This window comes from Phyllostomus hastatus, unplaced genomic scaffold (genome assembly GCF_019186645.2).
Source record: "Phyllostomus hastatus isolate PE091 unplaced genomic scaffold, TTU_PhHast_1.1 phas_scaffold_501, whole genome shotgun sequence".
NCBI lineage: Eukaryota > Metazoa > Chordata > Mammalia > Chiroptera > Phyllostomidae > Phyllostomus > Phyllostomus hastatus.
This window is the reverse complement of record NW_025334033.1, coordinates 35,036,147-35,054,139: the sequence shown is the minus strand read 5'-3', so window position 1 is coordinate 35,054,139 and position 17,993 is coordinate 35,036,147. Positions and strand designations below refer to the sequence as shown.

Genomic DNA, 17,993 nt, shown 5'->3' with positions numbered 1-17,993 from the left:
TAAAAATTGCCTGAGATAGCCAAAATATTAGAAATACTAAACCAAGTGGTAGAAGAGATAACTTAAACTTATGTCAGCAACAGAAACACCCTATTTGTGCTGAAACACCTTCTACATTCTATAAGAGTTGCTTCAAATAGATATTTCACATGTTTTTAATATTTGTCATCTTTATAATTTCACAAATATCTTCTCAATATAAGAATGCAACTATATTCAAATATTTTAATGCAAAGTGAAGGTGTCTCAGAATGCCTTCAAAGAAAACCCCCATGAAGTTTGTGTATGTTTCTGATTGTTTTTCTATAGTATACAGATAATGTACTTTCTTACACTTACTATAATTCATAAAATGAGAACACACTATAAAACTGTTATATTAATTTAACAATATCACATGGATATCTTTCCACTTTGATACATGGTAGTTACATCTTCAGAGGAATAAAAATATGCCACTCTAAATTATGCCACTTTGAAATAAGGATAATTTTGAGCTGAAGGCAAGTAAGAAATAGCAAGTAGGCTTCCAGGCAAGATGGTAGCATAAGTAAACACAGCTCACCTCCTTGCAAAACCACATCAAAGTTACAACTAAAATATAGAACAACCATCACTCAGAACTATCATAAATCAAGTTGAATGGAAGTCTGACAACTACAGAATGAAAGAAACCACATCTGTCCAGACTGGTAGAAGGGGCAGAGACGTGGAATGGGCTGGTTCAACATCCACATGTGGTGGATAAAAATTCAGGAGGGGTATCTTGGGAGTGAGGAGTCTCAGCCCCACAACAGGCCCCCCAAACTCAAGGTTGCAGTGCCAGGAAATAACTCCCCATAACTTCTGGTTGCAAAAACCAATGGGGATTGAGTCAATAAAAGAAACTCTGGAGTATGAGCAGTTCCCCTTAAAGAACCCACACACAGACTTACACAGATGCACTCTCTCTGAGTTCCAACAGTGGGGTAGCAGCTTGAAAAATACCAGTGGCACACAAGGAGGAACTGAAGTGCCTGGCTTCAATGTGGGAGCTTGGAGACAGCTTTCTCCCAAACAGAATGGTGGGCAGAGGCCATTGTCACTTTCTTGAGCCCTCCCTCCATGGAGCCACAGAGCCACCAGGTGCCATATCTGAGATTCCATCAGCCTGGCTAATGCTGTTGGCCCCAAAATGGAGATCCCCTGAGACTTCCTCCTACCCAATTTACCAGAAATTATGGGTCCAACCAAAGTTTTAATCATTACTTTTCCATATGAATGGCTCATCTTGGCTCATGCTTCACAACTTCCTAAATCCTATCAAACAAGCAACAGCTAAGTGGACCCAGACCCACTAGCAGCAGCCAGCCTAGATTCACAAATTGGCTTCCTCTGGGGATCTCCAAGCCCAGAACAAGTAGCAGCCATCTCAATTGCTTTATAGGTCATGCAAGATGGCTCTAGGCAGAACTCAGGTGGGGCTGACCTTGTCTTGCACCACCCAAGAAAATCAGAGCTTGTGAACCCAGTGGATAGCTTCAGACCTTGTTAGAGCACCATCACCCTGCCACTGCACAGCTGATCCTCCGCAGAGGGCACAGGTTGGTGGTAAGTGGTCACAGTGAATTCTTGCAGCTGACTGGCCTGGGAAAATCCCTCCCATTGACCTTCCAACAGCAATCAAGCCTCAACTACAAGAGGAGGGTGTACTCAGCCCACATAAAGGGTGGACCTTGAGTACCCAGCTTGGGTAATAGGAGAGGCTGTGCCATTGGACCCTACAGGATACCTCCTACATTAGGCCACACTATCAAGTCCGGGAGTCAAAGCAATTCTCCCTAATACATAGAAACAAACACAGGGAGGCTGCCAAAATGAGGAGACAAAGAAACGTGGCCCAAATGAAAGAATAGATCAAAACTCTAGAAAAAGAACTAAACAAAATGGAGATAAGCAAGCTATCAGATGCAGAGTTGAAAACACTGGCTATAAGAATGCTCAAAGAACTCAGTGAGGACCTCAGTAGCATAAAGAAGATCCAGTCAGAAACAAAGGATATACTCATTGAAATAAAGAACAATTTACAGGGAAACAACAGTAGAGTGGATGAAGCTGAGAATCAAATCAATGATTTGGAACATAAGGAGGCCAAAAACAATGTCAGAACAACAAGAAGAAAAAAGAATCCAAAAAAATGAGAGTAGTGTAAGCAGACTCTGGGGCAATTTCAAGCATTCCAACATTTGCATTATAGGGGTGCCAGAAGGAGAAGAGAAAAAAACAAACAAACAAAAAAAAAAAAACAAGAAATTTAAACTCTATTTGGAAAAATAATGAAAGAACATGTCCCTAATTTGGTGAAGGAAACAGACATGCAAGTTCAGGAAACAAAGAGGGTCCCAAACAAGATGGATGCAAAGAGGCCCACTCCAAGACACATCATAGTTAAAATGCCAAAGTTTAATATAAAGAGAGAATTTTAAAAGCAGCAAGAGTAAAGCAATTAGTTACCTACAGGGGAATTCCCATAAGACTGTCAGTTAATTCTCAAAAGAAACTTTGCAGGCTAGAAGAGACTGGCAAAAAATATTCAAAGTCATGAAAAGCAGGGGCCTACAGCCAAGATTGCTCTACGCAGCTAAGATATCATTTAGAATCAGAGGGCAGATAAAGTGCTTCCCAGACAAGAAAAAACTGAAAGAGTTCATCATAACCAAACCATCATTATATGAAATGTTAAATGGATTTATTTAAGAAAAAGAAGATTAAAACTATGAACAATAAAATTATAAAAATACAAATCTATCAACAATTGAATCTAAAAAGCAAACTAAGCAAACAAGAAAGACAGAACCATGGATACAGAGAGCATTTTGATGGTTGGTGGGTGGGAGGGGGGCTTGGAGGAATGGGTGAAGACCTGAGAGGGTTAAAAAGTACAAATAAGCCCTGGCTGGTGTAGCTCAGTGGATTGAGTGCAGGCTGCGAACCAAAGCATCACAGGTTCGATTCCCAATCAGGGCACATGCCTGGGTTGCAGGTCACGGCTCCCAGCAACCGCACATTGATGTTTCTCTCTCTCTCTTTCTCCCTCCCTTCCTCTCTAAAGATAAATAAATAAAATCTTCTAAAAAAAAAGTACAAATAGATAATTACAGAATAGCCATGGGGATGTAAAGTGCAGTATAGAAAATGAAGTAGCTAAAGAACTTATAGCTTTTGCGTCTCGGCCGCCAACATGCCATCCAGACTGAGGAAGACCCGGAAACTTCGGGGCCACGTGAGCCACGGCCACGGCCGCATCGGCAAACACAGGAAGCACCCGGGAGGCCGAGGTAATGCTGGTGGCTTGCATCATCACAGGATCAACTTCGACAAATATCACCCAGGTTACTTTGGGAAAGTTGGTATGAGGCACTACCACTTAAAGAGGAACCAGAGCTTCTGCCCCACTGTCAACCTGGATAAACTATGGACCTTGGTCAGTGAGCAGACGTGGGTCAATGCTGCCAAAAACAAGACCGGAGCCGCTCCCATCATTGATGTGGTGCGATCGGGCTACTACAAAGTTCTGGGGAAGGGAAAGCTCCCAAAGCAGCCTGTCATTGTGAAGGCCAAATTCTTCAGCAGAAGAGCTGAGGAAAAGATTAAGAGTGTTGGTGGGGCTTGTGTGCTGGTAGCTTGAAGCCACATGGACGGGAAATCATTAAATGTTCACAAGTGCTTTTGTCTTCTGGTCTGGGTGTAGGTTCTTGGCACCCCTACCTGTGTGTCAGAAACCTGCAGGTTCTAAGAGTTAAAGGTGTGAGGGCCTGGGCTCCTCTGCCAACTCCCCTGAGAAAGAAAGTATGCAAGAGTTAGCACCAGCGCTTAGAGGCCTTGGTCTGTTACCTGACTTGAACTTCTCATTTATAAAGTGAAAATGATGGCTGTTGGTGGTGTGTGTGTGTGATAAATATAAAATAGTTGAAAGGTCAAAAAAAAGAACTTATATATATGACCCGTAGATATGAACAATGGTGTGGGGATTGCCTGAGGGAGAGGGGCTACTGAGTGGAGGGGGGCAAAGTGGGAAAAATCAGGACAACTGTACTACCATAATCAATAAAATATAATTAAAAAATAAAAACTTATGATAAACTCAAAAATAAAGAATTGCAGGCAAAGTGGTAGCTTTCTGCCCTCTCCTTATCTGCCTAAAAGCAGGGCATAAATTTCCCTTTGTAAAGGTGACATAAATTTCCTTGTGAAGATGTCCTCCTCCCCCATACCAAAAGGATGGAGATGATACCAAGGTGAATCTGTATAAACAACATTACTAAAGAACTCTTCTTTACCATTAATTTCCCCCGTATGTTTACCTTTCCACAATACACTGCCCACAGGAGCCTAAGCTGCTTTTCTTTGTGTAGTAACTTTTCCACAAGATAGTATTGACCTTTGTTAAAATAAATCCTCACGTTAAACCACTTTTTTGGGTTTCAGTTCTTTTCTTTGGAGACCCTGTTCAACTTTCTAAATCTTTGTGTAATTTTTCTTCTGTTAATTCGTCTACTACCAGTTTAATTCACAGGCCTCAGTTATTGAACCTAAAAAGGTAGAGAAAAAGATTTTTTTCCTTCCCCTACAACTTCATTCCTTTAAGTGTTCATATGATATGATGCATTTTGCAGTTTCAAAGTTGAAGGTAAGGTTGATTTATGCCCATTCATTTTTTTGATAAAACATATAAGTGTGTTTATTATCAGTTGTATTCAAGTTTGCACATACTATCTATGCTTAAAATACTGTAATGAAGCATTACTAATTACCTGGTGGGCACTTCCAGCAGTAAAGGCAAAGCTCCTACGGACAACTTAAAGGCTTTTGGAATGCTCAGCTTTCCTTTGGATATTGCATTTTTATGTCTCAATGATAGGAGAAATTATACTTTTTGATGACAGGTACTAACCAGGTAAAACAATGAAAACAGAAAAACCAAACCACTCAAGAATAAATGTGAGCAAATTAAAACCACAATAAGGTCAGAATGGCTGTCACCAATAAATCAACAAACAAGTACTGGTGAAAATGTGGAGAAAGGGAAACCTTTTGTACTGTTAGTGGGAATGCAGATTGGTACAGCCACTGTGGAAAGCAGTATTGAGAGACATCAAAAAATCAAAATGAAACTGCCTCTTGGTCCAGCAGTCACACTTCTGGGAACATACCCAAAGAAACACACAACACCAATTCAAAAGAACATAAGCACTCTTATGTTCTTTGCAGCTCCATTTATAATCGCCAATATATGGAAGCAGCCCAAACGTCCATCAGTAGATAAATGGATAAAACATCTATGGGACCTTTATGTGATGGAATACTACTTGGCCATAAAAAAGAAGTTTTGCCCTTGTGCCAGTATGGATGGACTTGGAGAACATTATGCTAAGCGAAATAAGCCCATCAGAGAAAGACAAATACCGTATGATTTCGCTCATATGTGGGGTATAATGAACAAACTAAATTAACAAGCAAAATAGAGACAGGCTCATAGATAGAGAACAGGCTGACAGCTCTCATGCAGAGTGGGCGTGCAGAGGGGTTGAGTAAAAGGGAAAAAGGACTCATGGACGTGGACAACAGTGTGGTGATTGCGGGGGGTGGGAGGACCAGTATAAGGGAGATAAATGGTAATGGAAAAAATATAAGTAAGAAAATTTTTAAAAAATAAGAATAAATGTGTTCAAAATTTCCAGACTTTTGATTCCACAGGGAATCATAATGACCACCATACATTGATCATCTATTAAATGCCAGATGCATTACTTGAGTTACTTCTTTTAACCACCACAACAACCCCATGAGACTATATATTGTATACATTTTTTTTCTATTTTTTTTCCTTTTTAAGAAGGGAGGGAGCTAGAGAGAGAGAAAGAGAGAGAAACATAAATGTGCGGTTGCTGGGGGTCATGGCCTGCAACCCAGGCATGTACCCTGCCTGGGAATTGAACCCGCAACACTTTGGTTTGCAGCCCCCGCTTAATCCACTGAGCCACGCCAGCCAGGGTATATTTTTTATGTTTTATTTTTATTTTTTATTGTTGTTCAAGTACAGTTTTTTCCATTTCCCCCCACACTCTCCCATGAGACTATATTTATTATCCCTAAAATGTTCAATTTCTCAACTCTGATACCTTTCTCATTTAAGCTGCCACATTCTTAAGATACTGAAAGGCCAGTTGACGCTGCTTTCCTTTATATGACCTCTTCATGCATAACAGGGGTCTGGAGTTTATACCAAAATCTCCTCTGAAGTCAATAAGCACATGCAAAATCAACAGACCTACTTCAACTAAACTAAAGAACAACTTTTACAGACCTCTACAGAGCTGCATATGCTTTCAAGGTAGACTCTTTAATAAATTGCATTCTTCATGACACAGAGAAATCTGATATTTGAAAAACAGGTATGTCTTTCTGTGGGAACTGCACATATCATTAGAAGTGCCCAATGTCCTCTTCTAAGCTAATACTGCCCTTCCTTTGGTCTGTGCTCAGGGAAATGACAGGCAGTATGGGGGAGTGAGCGCCATCCTTGCACAGGTGATCACTGACCCAAGGGCAATTAATCCACAGGGGGAGTTAGTGAATGTTCCCTGACTTAGCCCAGCACATGGAGATGAGCCAACTTCCCTCTCTTACTATTTTGAACTTATTCGAGTACTGAAAGATTTGGGCTGTTAACAAATAGAGATAAAGCTGAACTGAGGATCCAGTAGGATCGTGAAAAAGTCTAAGAAAGTAATAGGATGAAGTTAGAAGAAAAGGCAAGGCCTCAGCACAAAGGCCAAACCCAAAGTCCTGGGCTCGCACCCATAACCTGCCCCCGGAGGTTAAGGGATCAGAATATGCCATCTTAAAATGTACCACTTTGGCATGGAGGAAATTATTTTGAGCTGAGGATACAGACTCACACACACATACTTCCCAATCACCAGAGACCATAGACTCTTATCATCCCAGAGACAGCACTGAGAGGAATCGACATAGCAAACCTTACTAAATAACCCTAGGGTCCTTTTGCTTCCCCCTATATTTCCTTTCCCACAGTATGCCACCCCTGAGAGCCTAAACCCCTATTCCATCATTTTATCACAATTTTATTGCTTGTTGTTCTCCTGTTAAAGTGGTACATAAGCTCTCCCTACCCACCACCACCGGGTCTAGCCACCCCACTGAATTACCCATCACTGAATTTCTCCCACATGTATGCCTGCTGAACAGGTAAATAAACCCTCTTTTCTTTTCTTCCATTAATCAGTCTTTTGGTGGTTTAACTTGCAGTACCCCAGCCACTGAACCTAAGAGGATAAAGGAAAGACATTTTTTCCTCCCCTACAGCCGCAGTCTGAGACATCCTGGGCCCCAGCACAGAGAAATGGTAGTGGAGCCCTAACAAGACTTCTGTGGAAGGAACTAAGGAGCCCTGGGGGGTCTCTTCTACAAAAGCACTAATCGCACTCACAAGAACTCCACCCTCCTGTCCTAATCACCTCCCAAAGACCTCCTAACACCATCACCTTGGACTTTAGGTTTCAACATATGAATGGGGGGCGTTGGACAAATTCAGCCTGCAGCTTGAGGGAACCAGCAGGACTGGGTGGAGGGAATGTTGAATTGTGATGCAGTCTCAGCAGAATCAATCCCCCAGAAAGCTCTGGAGCTGGGATAGCTGTTTTGAACTGGCCCTAAATTGAAGCAAGGAGCCAGAATTTTGTATGTTATAGGATGCAGGCTGCCTCTAGGGAGGAGTTTAATCTTGGGGAAGGTGGCTGGCTCCCTTAGAGCAGCATTTCTTAACCTGAGCACTGCTGACATTCTGGGCTAGTTGGTTTTTTATTGTAGGACACTGCCCTGTGCACTGGAGGGTATTTAGCAACATTCCTGGCCTCTACCCACTAGATGCAATTGCACCCCACTCCTCAGTTGTGGCCATCAAAAATCTCTCCAGACATTGCCAAATATCCCCTGTGGGGCAAAATCACCCCCATTAAGAACCATTGCCTTAAGTCAAGGGCAATTCTTACTGACAGATTTAGCTGCACGCCATCAGCAGCCAATACTCCCAGTAGGTAAGGGAAGAGGGCCTAGGGAGTAGGGGGTAGAAATCTGAATGATACACCACAGCTTCCACTATAGTTATGATGACAAAATTACCCAACTGCAGACAGGGTCAGAGCTCCTACCTCCCAGTCCAGCGCTCTTCTCGCAGGAAAGTTACTTATAATTTATACACTTGAAAAGCAAGAATAACAGACTGGTTCAGAACATGACAGTGAGCTCAGGAAGGAGCTCGAGGAGAGGCATCAGAGCCTCTGAACTACTTTTAAAACTCATCAGCCAAGGGGAAAATTGAAAGGAGGCACAAGAACTTGCATTTCCAGAAATAGATGTGGGAAGAGGAACTGGGGATAAAAGAAGACCTGTTGGAATTCGGAGCATTCCTGCCTAGCAAAGCTCCCGTGCTGACTCTTCCCCACAGCCCTCCTGCCAGCCCTTCCCTGGAAGAAGTGCTCTGCTCACCCCATGAGTAGCCCAGCCCTCCACCCACCTCTCAGTCAAAACCCTGCAGCCCATCACTCACTCGCCTCCACCCTCTTTCTCATACCAGCCTTTTCAGCCTTGTCTGACCTACTGGTTCCTGCCTTCGGCTTCTCAGGGCCTAAGCACCCCGACTCCTGCAGGCTCCCACAGTGCAGAGCCACATTCCTCCGGGGCAGTCATGGAGTACAGAGGCCACATAATTGGGAGAAGACGGAGGAGGACACAGAGCCCCGTTCTTTCCTCCCCATCCCTTGAGAAGGATCTGGCTTCTCACCGCTGATGATACTGAATGAACCCCATCTCCCAAAATGTAGTGGAATCAAAAAAATTGCAGCAGAACTTTTTAAATTCTTAGCAGAAAACTATGAGAGTGAAAAGAAAAAAAAAGAAAGAAAACAACGAGCTGGTGTGAAACATTCCCCCAAAACCACCTGTTGGCTTTTTCCAACAAAGAGGGAGGAGGGATGGTTAGAACTGCACTTTTAATGAGCTGTCCCATCCAAGGATCCTGCTGTTTTCCACAACTCGGAAGCCAAATTCTGCATCTTAGACTTGGACCTGTTACTTCAAAACCTTGCTGACTGGTTTCTTCAAACCACTGTTGCTAGGCCAAATTCAGTGTTACTAGGCACTGGTGAAAAAAAAATGACTCAACAATTCACAGCAAACCAGACTGTGCTGCTCTTCTTTACTTAGACACCCCGTCCCTCAGACATTTCCTTTAACAACTATGGCTAAACTATACCGAGCACTTGGTGTGAATTATTTCTAAGGCTATGCCCTTGCTGTGTGTTATGTTGTCAATCCATGTGAATCAAAACCCTTTTGCCCCAGTGCAATGGATTGAATGTTTGCATCCCCTAGAAATGTATATGTTGACTTCATGACCCCTAATGTATTAGAAGGTGGGGCCTTGGGAAAGTACTTAGGTCATAAGGGAGGAGTCCTCATGAATGGGATTAGTGCCCTTATAAAAGGGACTCCTGAGAACTCTCTTGCCCTCTTTCTACCTTGTAAGGATACATCAAGAAGATGGCAGTCTGTAAGCTGAAAGGGGGTCTTCCCAAGTACCTCACCATCCTAACAGACTGATCAGAAGGCTTACAGCCTCCAGAACTGTGAGAAATGAGTTTCTGTCATTTATAAGCTACCCAGTCTGTGCTACTTTGTTATAGCAGCCCAAAGACAGACACCATTTCATAGATAAGGAAAGTAATCATAGTGTCCAAGGTCACTCACCAGAGCATGATGCAGATGGGACATGAACCTGGACCTCTTCTAATCATGGTGCAGTCCAGCCCACCTCGACTCCTCTCCTCCTGGCTGCATTTCCTGTTGTGACAAGGAGAATGGAGGTAAAGGGGATGTGGGGGCACTGACATAAAACCGGCCTTAACCTCCCAGCAAGGGTTAGACACAAAAGCTAACCACACAGATGCTTTCTTGCCAGTCAAATCTTGGCAAACACCAGGCAATTTTGTGCATTAGACTCAAAAGGCAACAAGCCTGGTGAGATAATCTATAAAATTTGCTTTTAAAAGGGTTGGAGCTGGAGCAGAAGGGGTTTGCTCTCCCTGAATATCCCACAGAGTGATCCAGCACCATGGGAATTTTCCCAATTTGAATGATTCCTTTTGAAACAGGAATGTAAAACTACCTTCAGTTTGCTCTTGTGCCAGGCCAAAATTACTTCCTTTCTATAAACACTCTAAAAATATTGACTGTCTGCCCCATAACCAAGTTGGTGTTTGCTTTAATTTATGGTATTCCAAATTGAAAGAGAACTGAAGTCAGAGTCAGAAAATCTGACTTTGACAAACCCTGGCAGTTTGAACCTGAGCTACTCATTTCCACTCGCTGGGCCCTGGAAGCTGCATCCACAGGTGCAGACGACACTGTGTGAAACACAAGGCCGCGCGGTGTGGCGGTAAAGAGCACAGGCTTAACAGTCAGCCTCAGGTTGGATTCCTGTCTTTAGTACTTACTATGACGTAACACTTCACGGTGCTTTAACATCCCCAGGTTTCAATGTTCTCTCTCTCTCTCTCCTTTTTTTTTTTTAGCAAGGAATAATTACAGTACCAATCCCTGGGACGTTGTCATAATTAATCAGGTGTGCGTGTGAAGCTCTTAACCCAGAGCCTGGAATACAGCACTCATAAACCTTCACTGTTATTTTTGTTACAAACATTGTTATTATTGCCACATGACTCCCCAGAATTATTTGGAGGATTAAATAAATTGAGGGACAGAAAAACACTTTCAAATGAGAAAGCACTATGGACATGAAAGTTGTTCTTTTTCTATTCATTGGTTTTCACTCTCAAATTCTATCACTCAGCACTATACTGCTTTTCTTTGAAATATTTAAATATTTAAATGCTGGCTTTTTAAAAGGAAAAAAAGGAAGATTGCTCTTGGGTTTTTTGTTGTGGTTAGTTTTTTTAAGATTTTATTTATTTTTAGAGAGAGGGGAAGGGAGGGAGAAAAAGGGAGAGAAATATCAGTGTGTGGTTGCCTTTTGCATGCCCTCTATGGGGACCTGGCCCACAACCAAGGCATGTGCCCTGACTGGGAATCAAACAGGTGACCCTTTGGTTCACAGGCCGGCACTCAATCCACTGAGCCACACCAGACAGGGCATGTTTTTTTTTTTGTTTATTTGTTTGGTTGGTTGGAGGGTTTTTTTGGTTGTGATTTCTACAATTTGCCTTATATTCATCTAAAAAGGAACTCTTTCCAACTTGTCTCTTTTGCAATCAAATTTTCTGTTGTTTAGGAAACTAGCATGAACCTTTGTAACTTTAACAGTGTAAGGTAGCCTTCCTTACTAATTAGAGTAGCCCTAGATGCTGTAAGAGGTGAACCCAGAAATCTCAGCGACTTAATATTTTGTCTATTTACGTGAGTGTTTTTCACATGTAAAACAAATCAGGTGTTCCTGTGCAGTGTGCAAGTGCATGTATGGAGTGGGAGGAGGTGGGGAAGGGGTCTCTGCTCTACAGTTTTCCAGGACCCTGGGCTTTGGAAGCTCTGCCATCTTCAACACAGGGCTCCAAAACTAGTGTCGGCATTGAGATCCAGCTGACAGATAGAAAGAAAAAGGGCAGAAGGGAGAGAGGACGTAAAGAAAATGCACATGATTTTTAACCACGTACATCCAAAACTGACACACGTCACTTGGACACATGTTTCATTGGACACCAAGTCCCCACCAAGTGCATTGTGACCTAGGAGATGTAGCGGGACCCTGGCTGAGGATCTGCCATCTCCACCCAGCTAGGTGGGACAGCCTACCCTCTCTGCTGCACCTCGCCATTAGTGGCTGTGGCCATATATTCAGTTGTTTCTGTTCTTTCTGTCAAATGGCTTTACCAGAAAAATAAGTAGTAGATCCTAGAGTTCAAGTCCCTTAGAAAGTAAAGCTGATAAACAACCTAGGATCTAAATAATCCAACACCAGAACCTCAATCTCATTGACAACCCCATTGTCTTTACCTGCTGACCAGTGAAGAGAAGACCCTATATGAATTCAAAGTCTGTCCTCAGTTACTATTCAACATGTCCACATCTTAATAGAGAAACACATGTAAACCACTTAGCACAGTGTTTGATAGATGTTAAACACTCAACAAAAAGTACTTATTATTTTTCTTAGTCACTGGTGAAGATCTGAGGTGAAAGAGGCTATAGGAGAGTGACAATTAGGAGCTAGTAACCCTAACCCCTGGGACCACATTGTTTCAAATCTCTGATCCTCTTGTACAGTGAATCTAACTCCTCCCAGCTGGGCATGACCTTGCCCGCCATGGACTAGTGCGTACCATCCCTTCCTCACAGACCTGGACACAGGGAGACATGGAAGCCCTCGCTCTGCTCTCTCCTCTGTACACCACTGCTGCAGACTTAATGGTATGTATTGAAATGCAAACTTTTTCATACCTCTGTATTTTCCATTGAGCTATATAATACATTCTGACCTTACTCCCTTTGCCTCTTAAGCTTTCCCAATGGGAAACTTTGTTAATTTTTTTCTTTTATGGTTTAATACATGACTACATGGAACAGCCTGTGGGGTACAAATCATTAGTTGTTTTATTGCCATGGTGTCTATCATTCCTTCATAAACACCGTGAATAACAGCATCTGCTCCCGGGAGGTGAAGTTTTTCCCACTCCCTCTTAAAGCCTCCACCATCTTTTTTTGTTCAATCTTCCCTTTATCTTCTTCAAGATGATTTCAACTATTAAAATTAAAGCCCTTAAGGAAAATATCAGAAAAAAAAAGAGTTCATATTCATTAAAACAGAATTGGTAAGAGGGCTTGGACTTGCCAAGAAACAAAGATGACAGCAAGTTAATAAACAAATTTACCACCTTTTTTTCTTTATGCTCATAAGTACAAGTTAAGTTTCAGGTGATACATCTACTCAGACCTCTCACAGTAACAGTGCCTACTTTATGAGCAGATTAAACCTGCTATATTGTAGTGGTTAATTTACAAACAAATTCCTAAGAGGCATTTCCATTGCAGATCTGTGAGAGAAGGACTCCATAAAAATTTTCACCTTCAGTTTTTCTACATCTTCCATTTAGACTTAGGCAGCCAATTTAATGGGGCAGCAAAAGTAAGTTTTCTTAAGTACAGGGCAATATTTACCTCTCTCATTGCTTTTTCTTATTGCTAGGCATTCTTGATGTTCTAGGACTTTCTGCACCCATTCTTATAAAATCCCTGCTCTCTGTGTCTTTGGCAAGGTCTGCAGAATTGGCCCAGATGCTCACGATAAGGAGAGGATCCTTCACAAACTACCACAAGATACGCAGGGACGCTGGAAGTGCCACTCCTGGAGGAAGGGTTCAGATATTGCACAATGAAAACTGCCCTTGTAGGCACAACCAGAAAGTGGCCAAAATTTTCACTGTTTTAGGAAAAGTTCCCCAGTATGCAAAGCAGATTTACTAGTAACACCAACATGTCAAGTTCCTCTTGAAAACTGTAAGGCAATATCACAAAAAACACCCACCAACACCGCAGGAATATGCGGCATGCTGTTAGAACTGGATCCGTTTATTTGGATGTTGAGAACCACACATCATCATCACGAAGAACTGCAAGAAATTTTCTCAACTTGGAAAAAGATACAGAATCCTCATTACCACAGGCACCACAACAATCTGCAAATTGAGGGCTATGTTTGCCAGACATGCATTCCCTGCAAGAACCATCTCTTTGACAATAGATCATCCTCTCCTAAGTAATTTGCTGAATCTACAAAGGCCAAACCAAAGGAATTTCAAATAGTGAGCTTAAGTGTGTGACTCCAGCAGAGGAAAACACGGTGCTCCTGTGGCCCTCACTACCTGAGGCAGGGCCTGGGGCGTAGGGCTGTTTAGCATGATGTTGGGGGCCAACTATACACACTATAACCAAAATCTACCTTCTTTTATTTTCCATTACCAATCTCAAAATGCTCCTTCAATTCCATTCCCCAACTCCTTGGGGATGGGGATGGAGTGGTGGTGCTGCTGAGAAAAAGAGATGGCAAAGAGAGGATTTTCAAATTACCCATTAAAGGTAACTCAATCTTCTCTCAATTAAGAGACCCTATGGTCAATTCAATCCCTTTTAGCTCGGTAGCTTTTCCTAGCCTAAACCCCCTAACAGAGTAGATTCTCTTCGCCTTAAAAGGATTTCCCTCACCCTGTCCCATCCACATCATGATGATATCTTAGAATGGAACTAAACTTAAATATCCTCAGGGGGCTAAAGGATATGCACCCTGATTATACACACTGCCCACTCAGTACTCAAGATGTCTTAGCTCAAATGTCTCTGGGCCTGTGCAACAGCCTCAGCTGCTGGGACTGAAGGCGCAGGCAGTAAGTCGTAATTGTTCCTAGGGTGCTCATAGGCCCCCTGTCAGCCCTCCCTGGTGCCATGGCTTCCCTGTGGCTACCACTCTTGTTCAGTCCTCACCCATGGAAGGCTGCCTGATATCCTCATCTACAAAGACCCTTCTTTCTTTGCTTCAACCATCCAGTTGACAAGGTTACCAGCAGGCTCTTTTAGTTACTTCCCCCATGCTTCCTACAGGGGATGGGGGCACAATGAGGGAACATAAGAATATCTGTACCCCTATGTACCACACAAAAGTGAAAGAAAAGAAGAGGCTCTGTTTCAGGCCTCCTGTGTGAGCATGTTATGCCAATACTACTTCTCTACTGCATTTGCCCATGACAATGCAGTGGGAAGCATAAAACACAGTCTCCTCTTAAAGTTATAAATGGGAAGCAGGACAGAGTTAATTTCTGCTTCCAGCTATTTCCTCAGCTGTTTCAGCTTTCTTTCCAACCAACCCCCAACCCCCCAGCTCAGGTCTTCACCCCATTCACCATCCTTTCGCAACTCCTCCTTTCTTATAGAAGAAGGTTTTCCACTTCCTCTTCTTGTTTGGCAGGACCACCCCTTATATGATAAACACTGTCTCTTCTACACTTTGGCATAGTCCACCAAATTAGATTCTTAATATTTTAAGAGAGTATTTGAAATTTAGAAAACACTGTTATCTTGATAAAGCCAAGGTTTAAAGACTTGTTGTGTTACTCAAAACTTTTTTATATTGTAGGTCAAAAGCTGAACATTTGTTTTTTCCTCTTTGCATTACTGCTTTAACAGCCTAAGACCTCCCTAAGGCAAGGGATGTTGCTGGTTGAATAAGGGTGAGATTGAACAGAAGGACCGTTCAATGAAGAACAGTTCGATAAAGAAAATAACTCTGCATTTCAAAAATAACTTCCTTCCTTCCCTCCCTATTCTCTCTTCCATTCCCATCCTTCCTTCCCATAACATCTCCCATTTCTTCCCCTTCCCTTCTGTGTGCAAGAATCTCAGGATCCAAGGAAGAGGCACAGGAAACAGCTTAGGAAGAGGAACAGTGAGGAGGAGGGATAGGCAAGTGGAAGTGGATGTAGTGTGTGAAGATTGGTTATATTGACCAATAAGTTAATTGACTAAGCAAATAAATATATTGAAGGTAATATGAGCCATGTGTCTTACTCTCTGGAAAAAAATTTAAATATGAAAATGAAGGCTAAAATAAATTCTAAGGTCTAAGATTGAAATTGGAAGTATAGATATAAACTCATGAATTTTGATAAACAGTGAATAGAATGATAGATTGGTACATGGAAAAATTATCACTGATGTAAGTACGTGATGACTTTTTCATGTGCCTACTTAGCTAAGCTGAACTGGAGTCCCAGAAGACGCTTTGTGGTATGTTTCTGGCTGGGGTGGGCTGCAAGGATATTCTCTCAGGAGAGCAGAAGAACAACAGGGAAGCAGGGCTGTTGTGCAGCATGCACGCATGCCTTTTCCCAGCTATTCCATCAAACTGATATGTGGTGTTATGAAGAAATGTGATTAAAGTCCCTAATTAGTTGACTTTAAGTTTATTTTAAAAAGCTAATTATCCTGGGAGGGCCTGACTTAATCAATTGGAAGACTCTTAAATGAAGTCTTAGGATGTTACTAAGTGAAAGAAGCCAGTCTGAAAAGGCTACATACTATACGATTCCAAGCACAGTCATGTACCACACAACAAGAATATGTTCTGAGAAATGCACCATTAGGCAATTTCATCATTGAGTGAACATCACAGAGCGCACTTACACAAACCCAGATGGTATAGACTACTTCACACCTCGGCTGTATCGTATATACAGCATATTGCTCCTAGCCTATGAGTCTGCACAGCTTGTTACTGTACAAAATGACACAAGATTAAATCAAGCACAAAGAAAATGATGCAGTTAATAAATACCATAAACACAAGATGTATGAGGCTGATGCCCATGTAACACAGCATATTCTTTTATAGCAAACTTTTTTTGTAAATAGAGAGTACACTTTAAAATAACAATAAGTAGTATAGTAAGTACACAAACCAGTAACATGTTTTCATTATCAAGTATTATGTACTCTACATAATTGTATGTGCTATGCTATTATACACAGTAGGTTTACTACACTAGCATCACCATAAACACGTGAGTAGTGTGTTGTGCTAAAATGTCATGACAACTATGACATCACTAGACAATAGGAATTTTTTAGCACCATTTTAATGTATGGGACCACCATAATATATGTGGTCCCTCACTGACCAAAATGTCATTATGCAGTGCATGGCCATATATAACATTTTGGAAAAGGTAAAGCTATGGAGACAATAAAAGGATCAGTGATTGTCACAGGTTGGGTGGGGAGGTAGGGTGGAGAGAGATAAAGAGCACAGAAGATTTTTAGGATGGTGAAACTATGCTGTAGAATACTACCATGATGGACACAGGTCATTATGCATTTGTCCAAACCCACAGACTGTAAAAGAACAAGAGTGAGCCCTAGTGTACACTATGACTTTGGGTTGTGATGATGCACGCATTTAGGTTCATCAGTTACAACAGATGAACAGTCCTAGTACCAAATGTCGATAGTGGGGGAGACTGCACATGTGTGGGGACAGGAGACATATGGGAACTCTCTGTACTTTCTGCTCGATTTTGCTGTGAACCTAAAAACACTCTAAAAAAATATTTATTAATTTTTTTTAAAAAGGAGCTTAGGCCTGTCCTGATAAAAACAGCATCTGCCCTGAAATTGTTCTCCCTGCCCCCCATCCTCCTTCCTGACTGCAGCCTGTGAACACAAGGCTTCGTGCCTTCCCCCTGGAGTCCGACCTGCTTGTCACATTCCTTGTTTGATGGGAGGCCCTTGCTCAGCCAGGTCCCAAAAGTAGCATAAGGCAATTCCTTGTGTATGTAATTAAATAAGAAATGCATAATTGTGTTGAGTTCTTCAAAGATAAACAAGGTATTTTTAAAGTATATTATTCTTTTAGTTATGTTAAAAAGAATGGTATTCACAGTGAAATGACCTATAGTCCTACATAAATCAAATGCTGATTTTGCAGACTTAAAAAAGAGGGGGGGTGTATGCTGCTAACGGTGTATTAGTTTTCTATTTCTGCATAACAAATTACCACAAATTTATTGGCCTAAAACAACATTTATAATCTCACAGTTTCTATAAATCAAAGGTCTGTGCACAATGTAACTGGGTTCTCTGCTGAAGATTTCATGAGGCTGAATTCAAGGTGTGACTGTCTACTTTCTCATCTGGAGTTCAAGGTTCTCTTCCAAGTTCATCCAAGTTGTTGGCAGGAAGTTCCCCATTTTCTGGGTGGCTGTTGGCCAGGAGTCACTCTCTGCTCTCTAGGAGGTCCTTCACATTCTTACCATTCGGCCCTTCACAGGTAGTTCACAGGTAGTCCTCCTGGCCATCAGGGGGAGCTCTTTGATGCTTTGCCTTCTTTTAAAGCTGATTAAGTCAAACACATACAGGATAACCTCCCTTTTGAT

General features: G+C 42.0%; 1 protein-coding gene across 1 annotated transcript; it reads left to right on the top strand.

Annotated features, from left to right (window-relative positions):
* The first annotated feature begins 3,203 nt into the window (after positions 1-3,203).
* LOC123808473 (60S ribosomal protein L27a-like) lies at positions 3,204-3,916 on the top strand. The gene has a single exon (XM_045823135.1). It carries the CDS (start codon positions 3,221-3,223, stop codon positions 3,665-3,667), a length of 447 nt encoding a protein of 148 aa, XP_045679091.1. The 5' UTR covers positions 3,204-3,220; the 3' UTR covers positions 3,668-3,916.
* Positions 3,917-17,993: the final 14,077 nt, after the last annotated feature.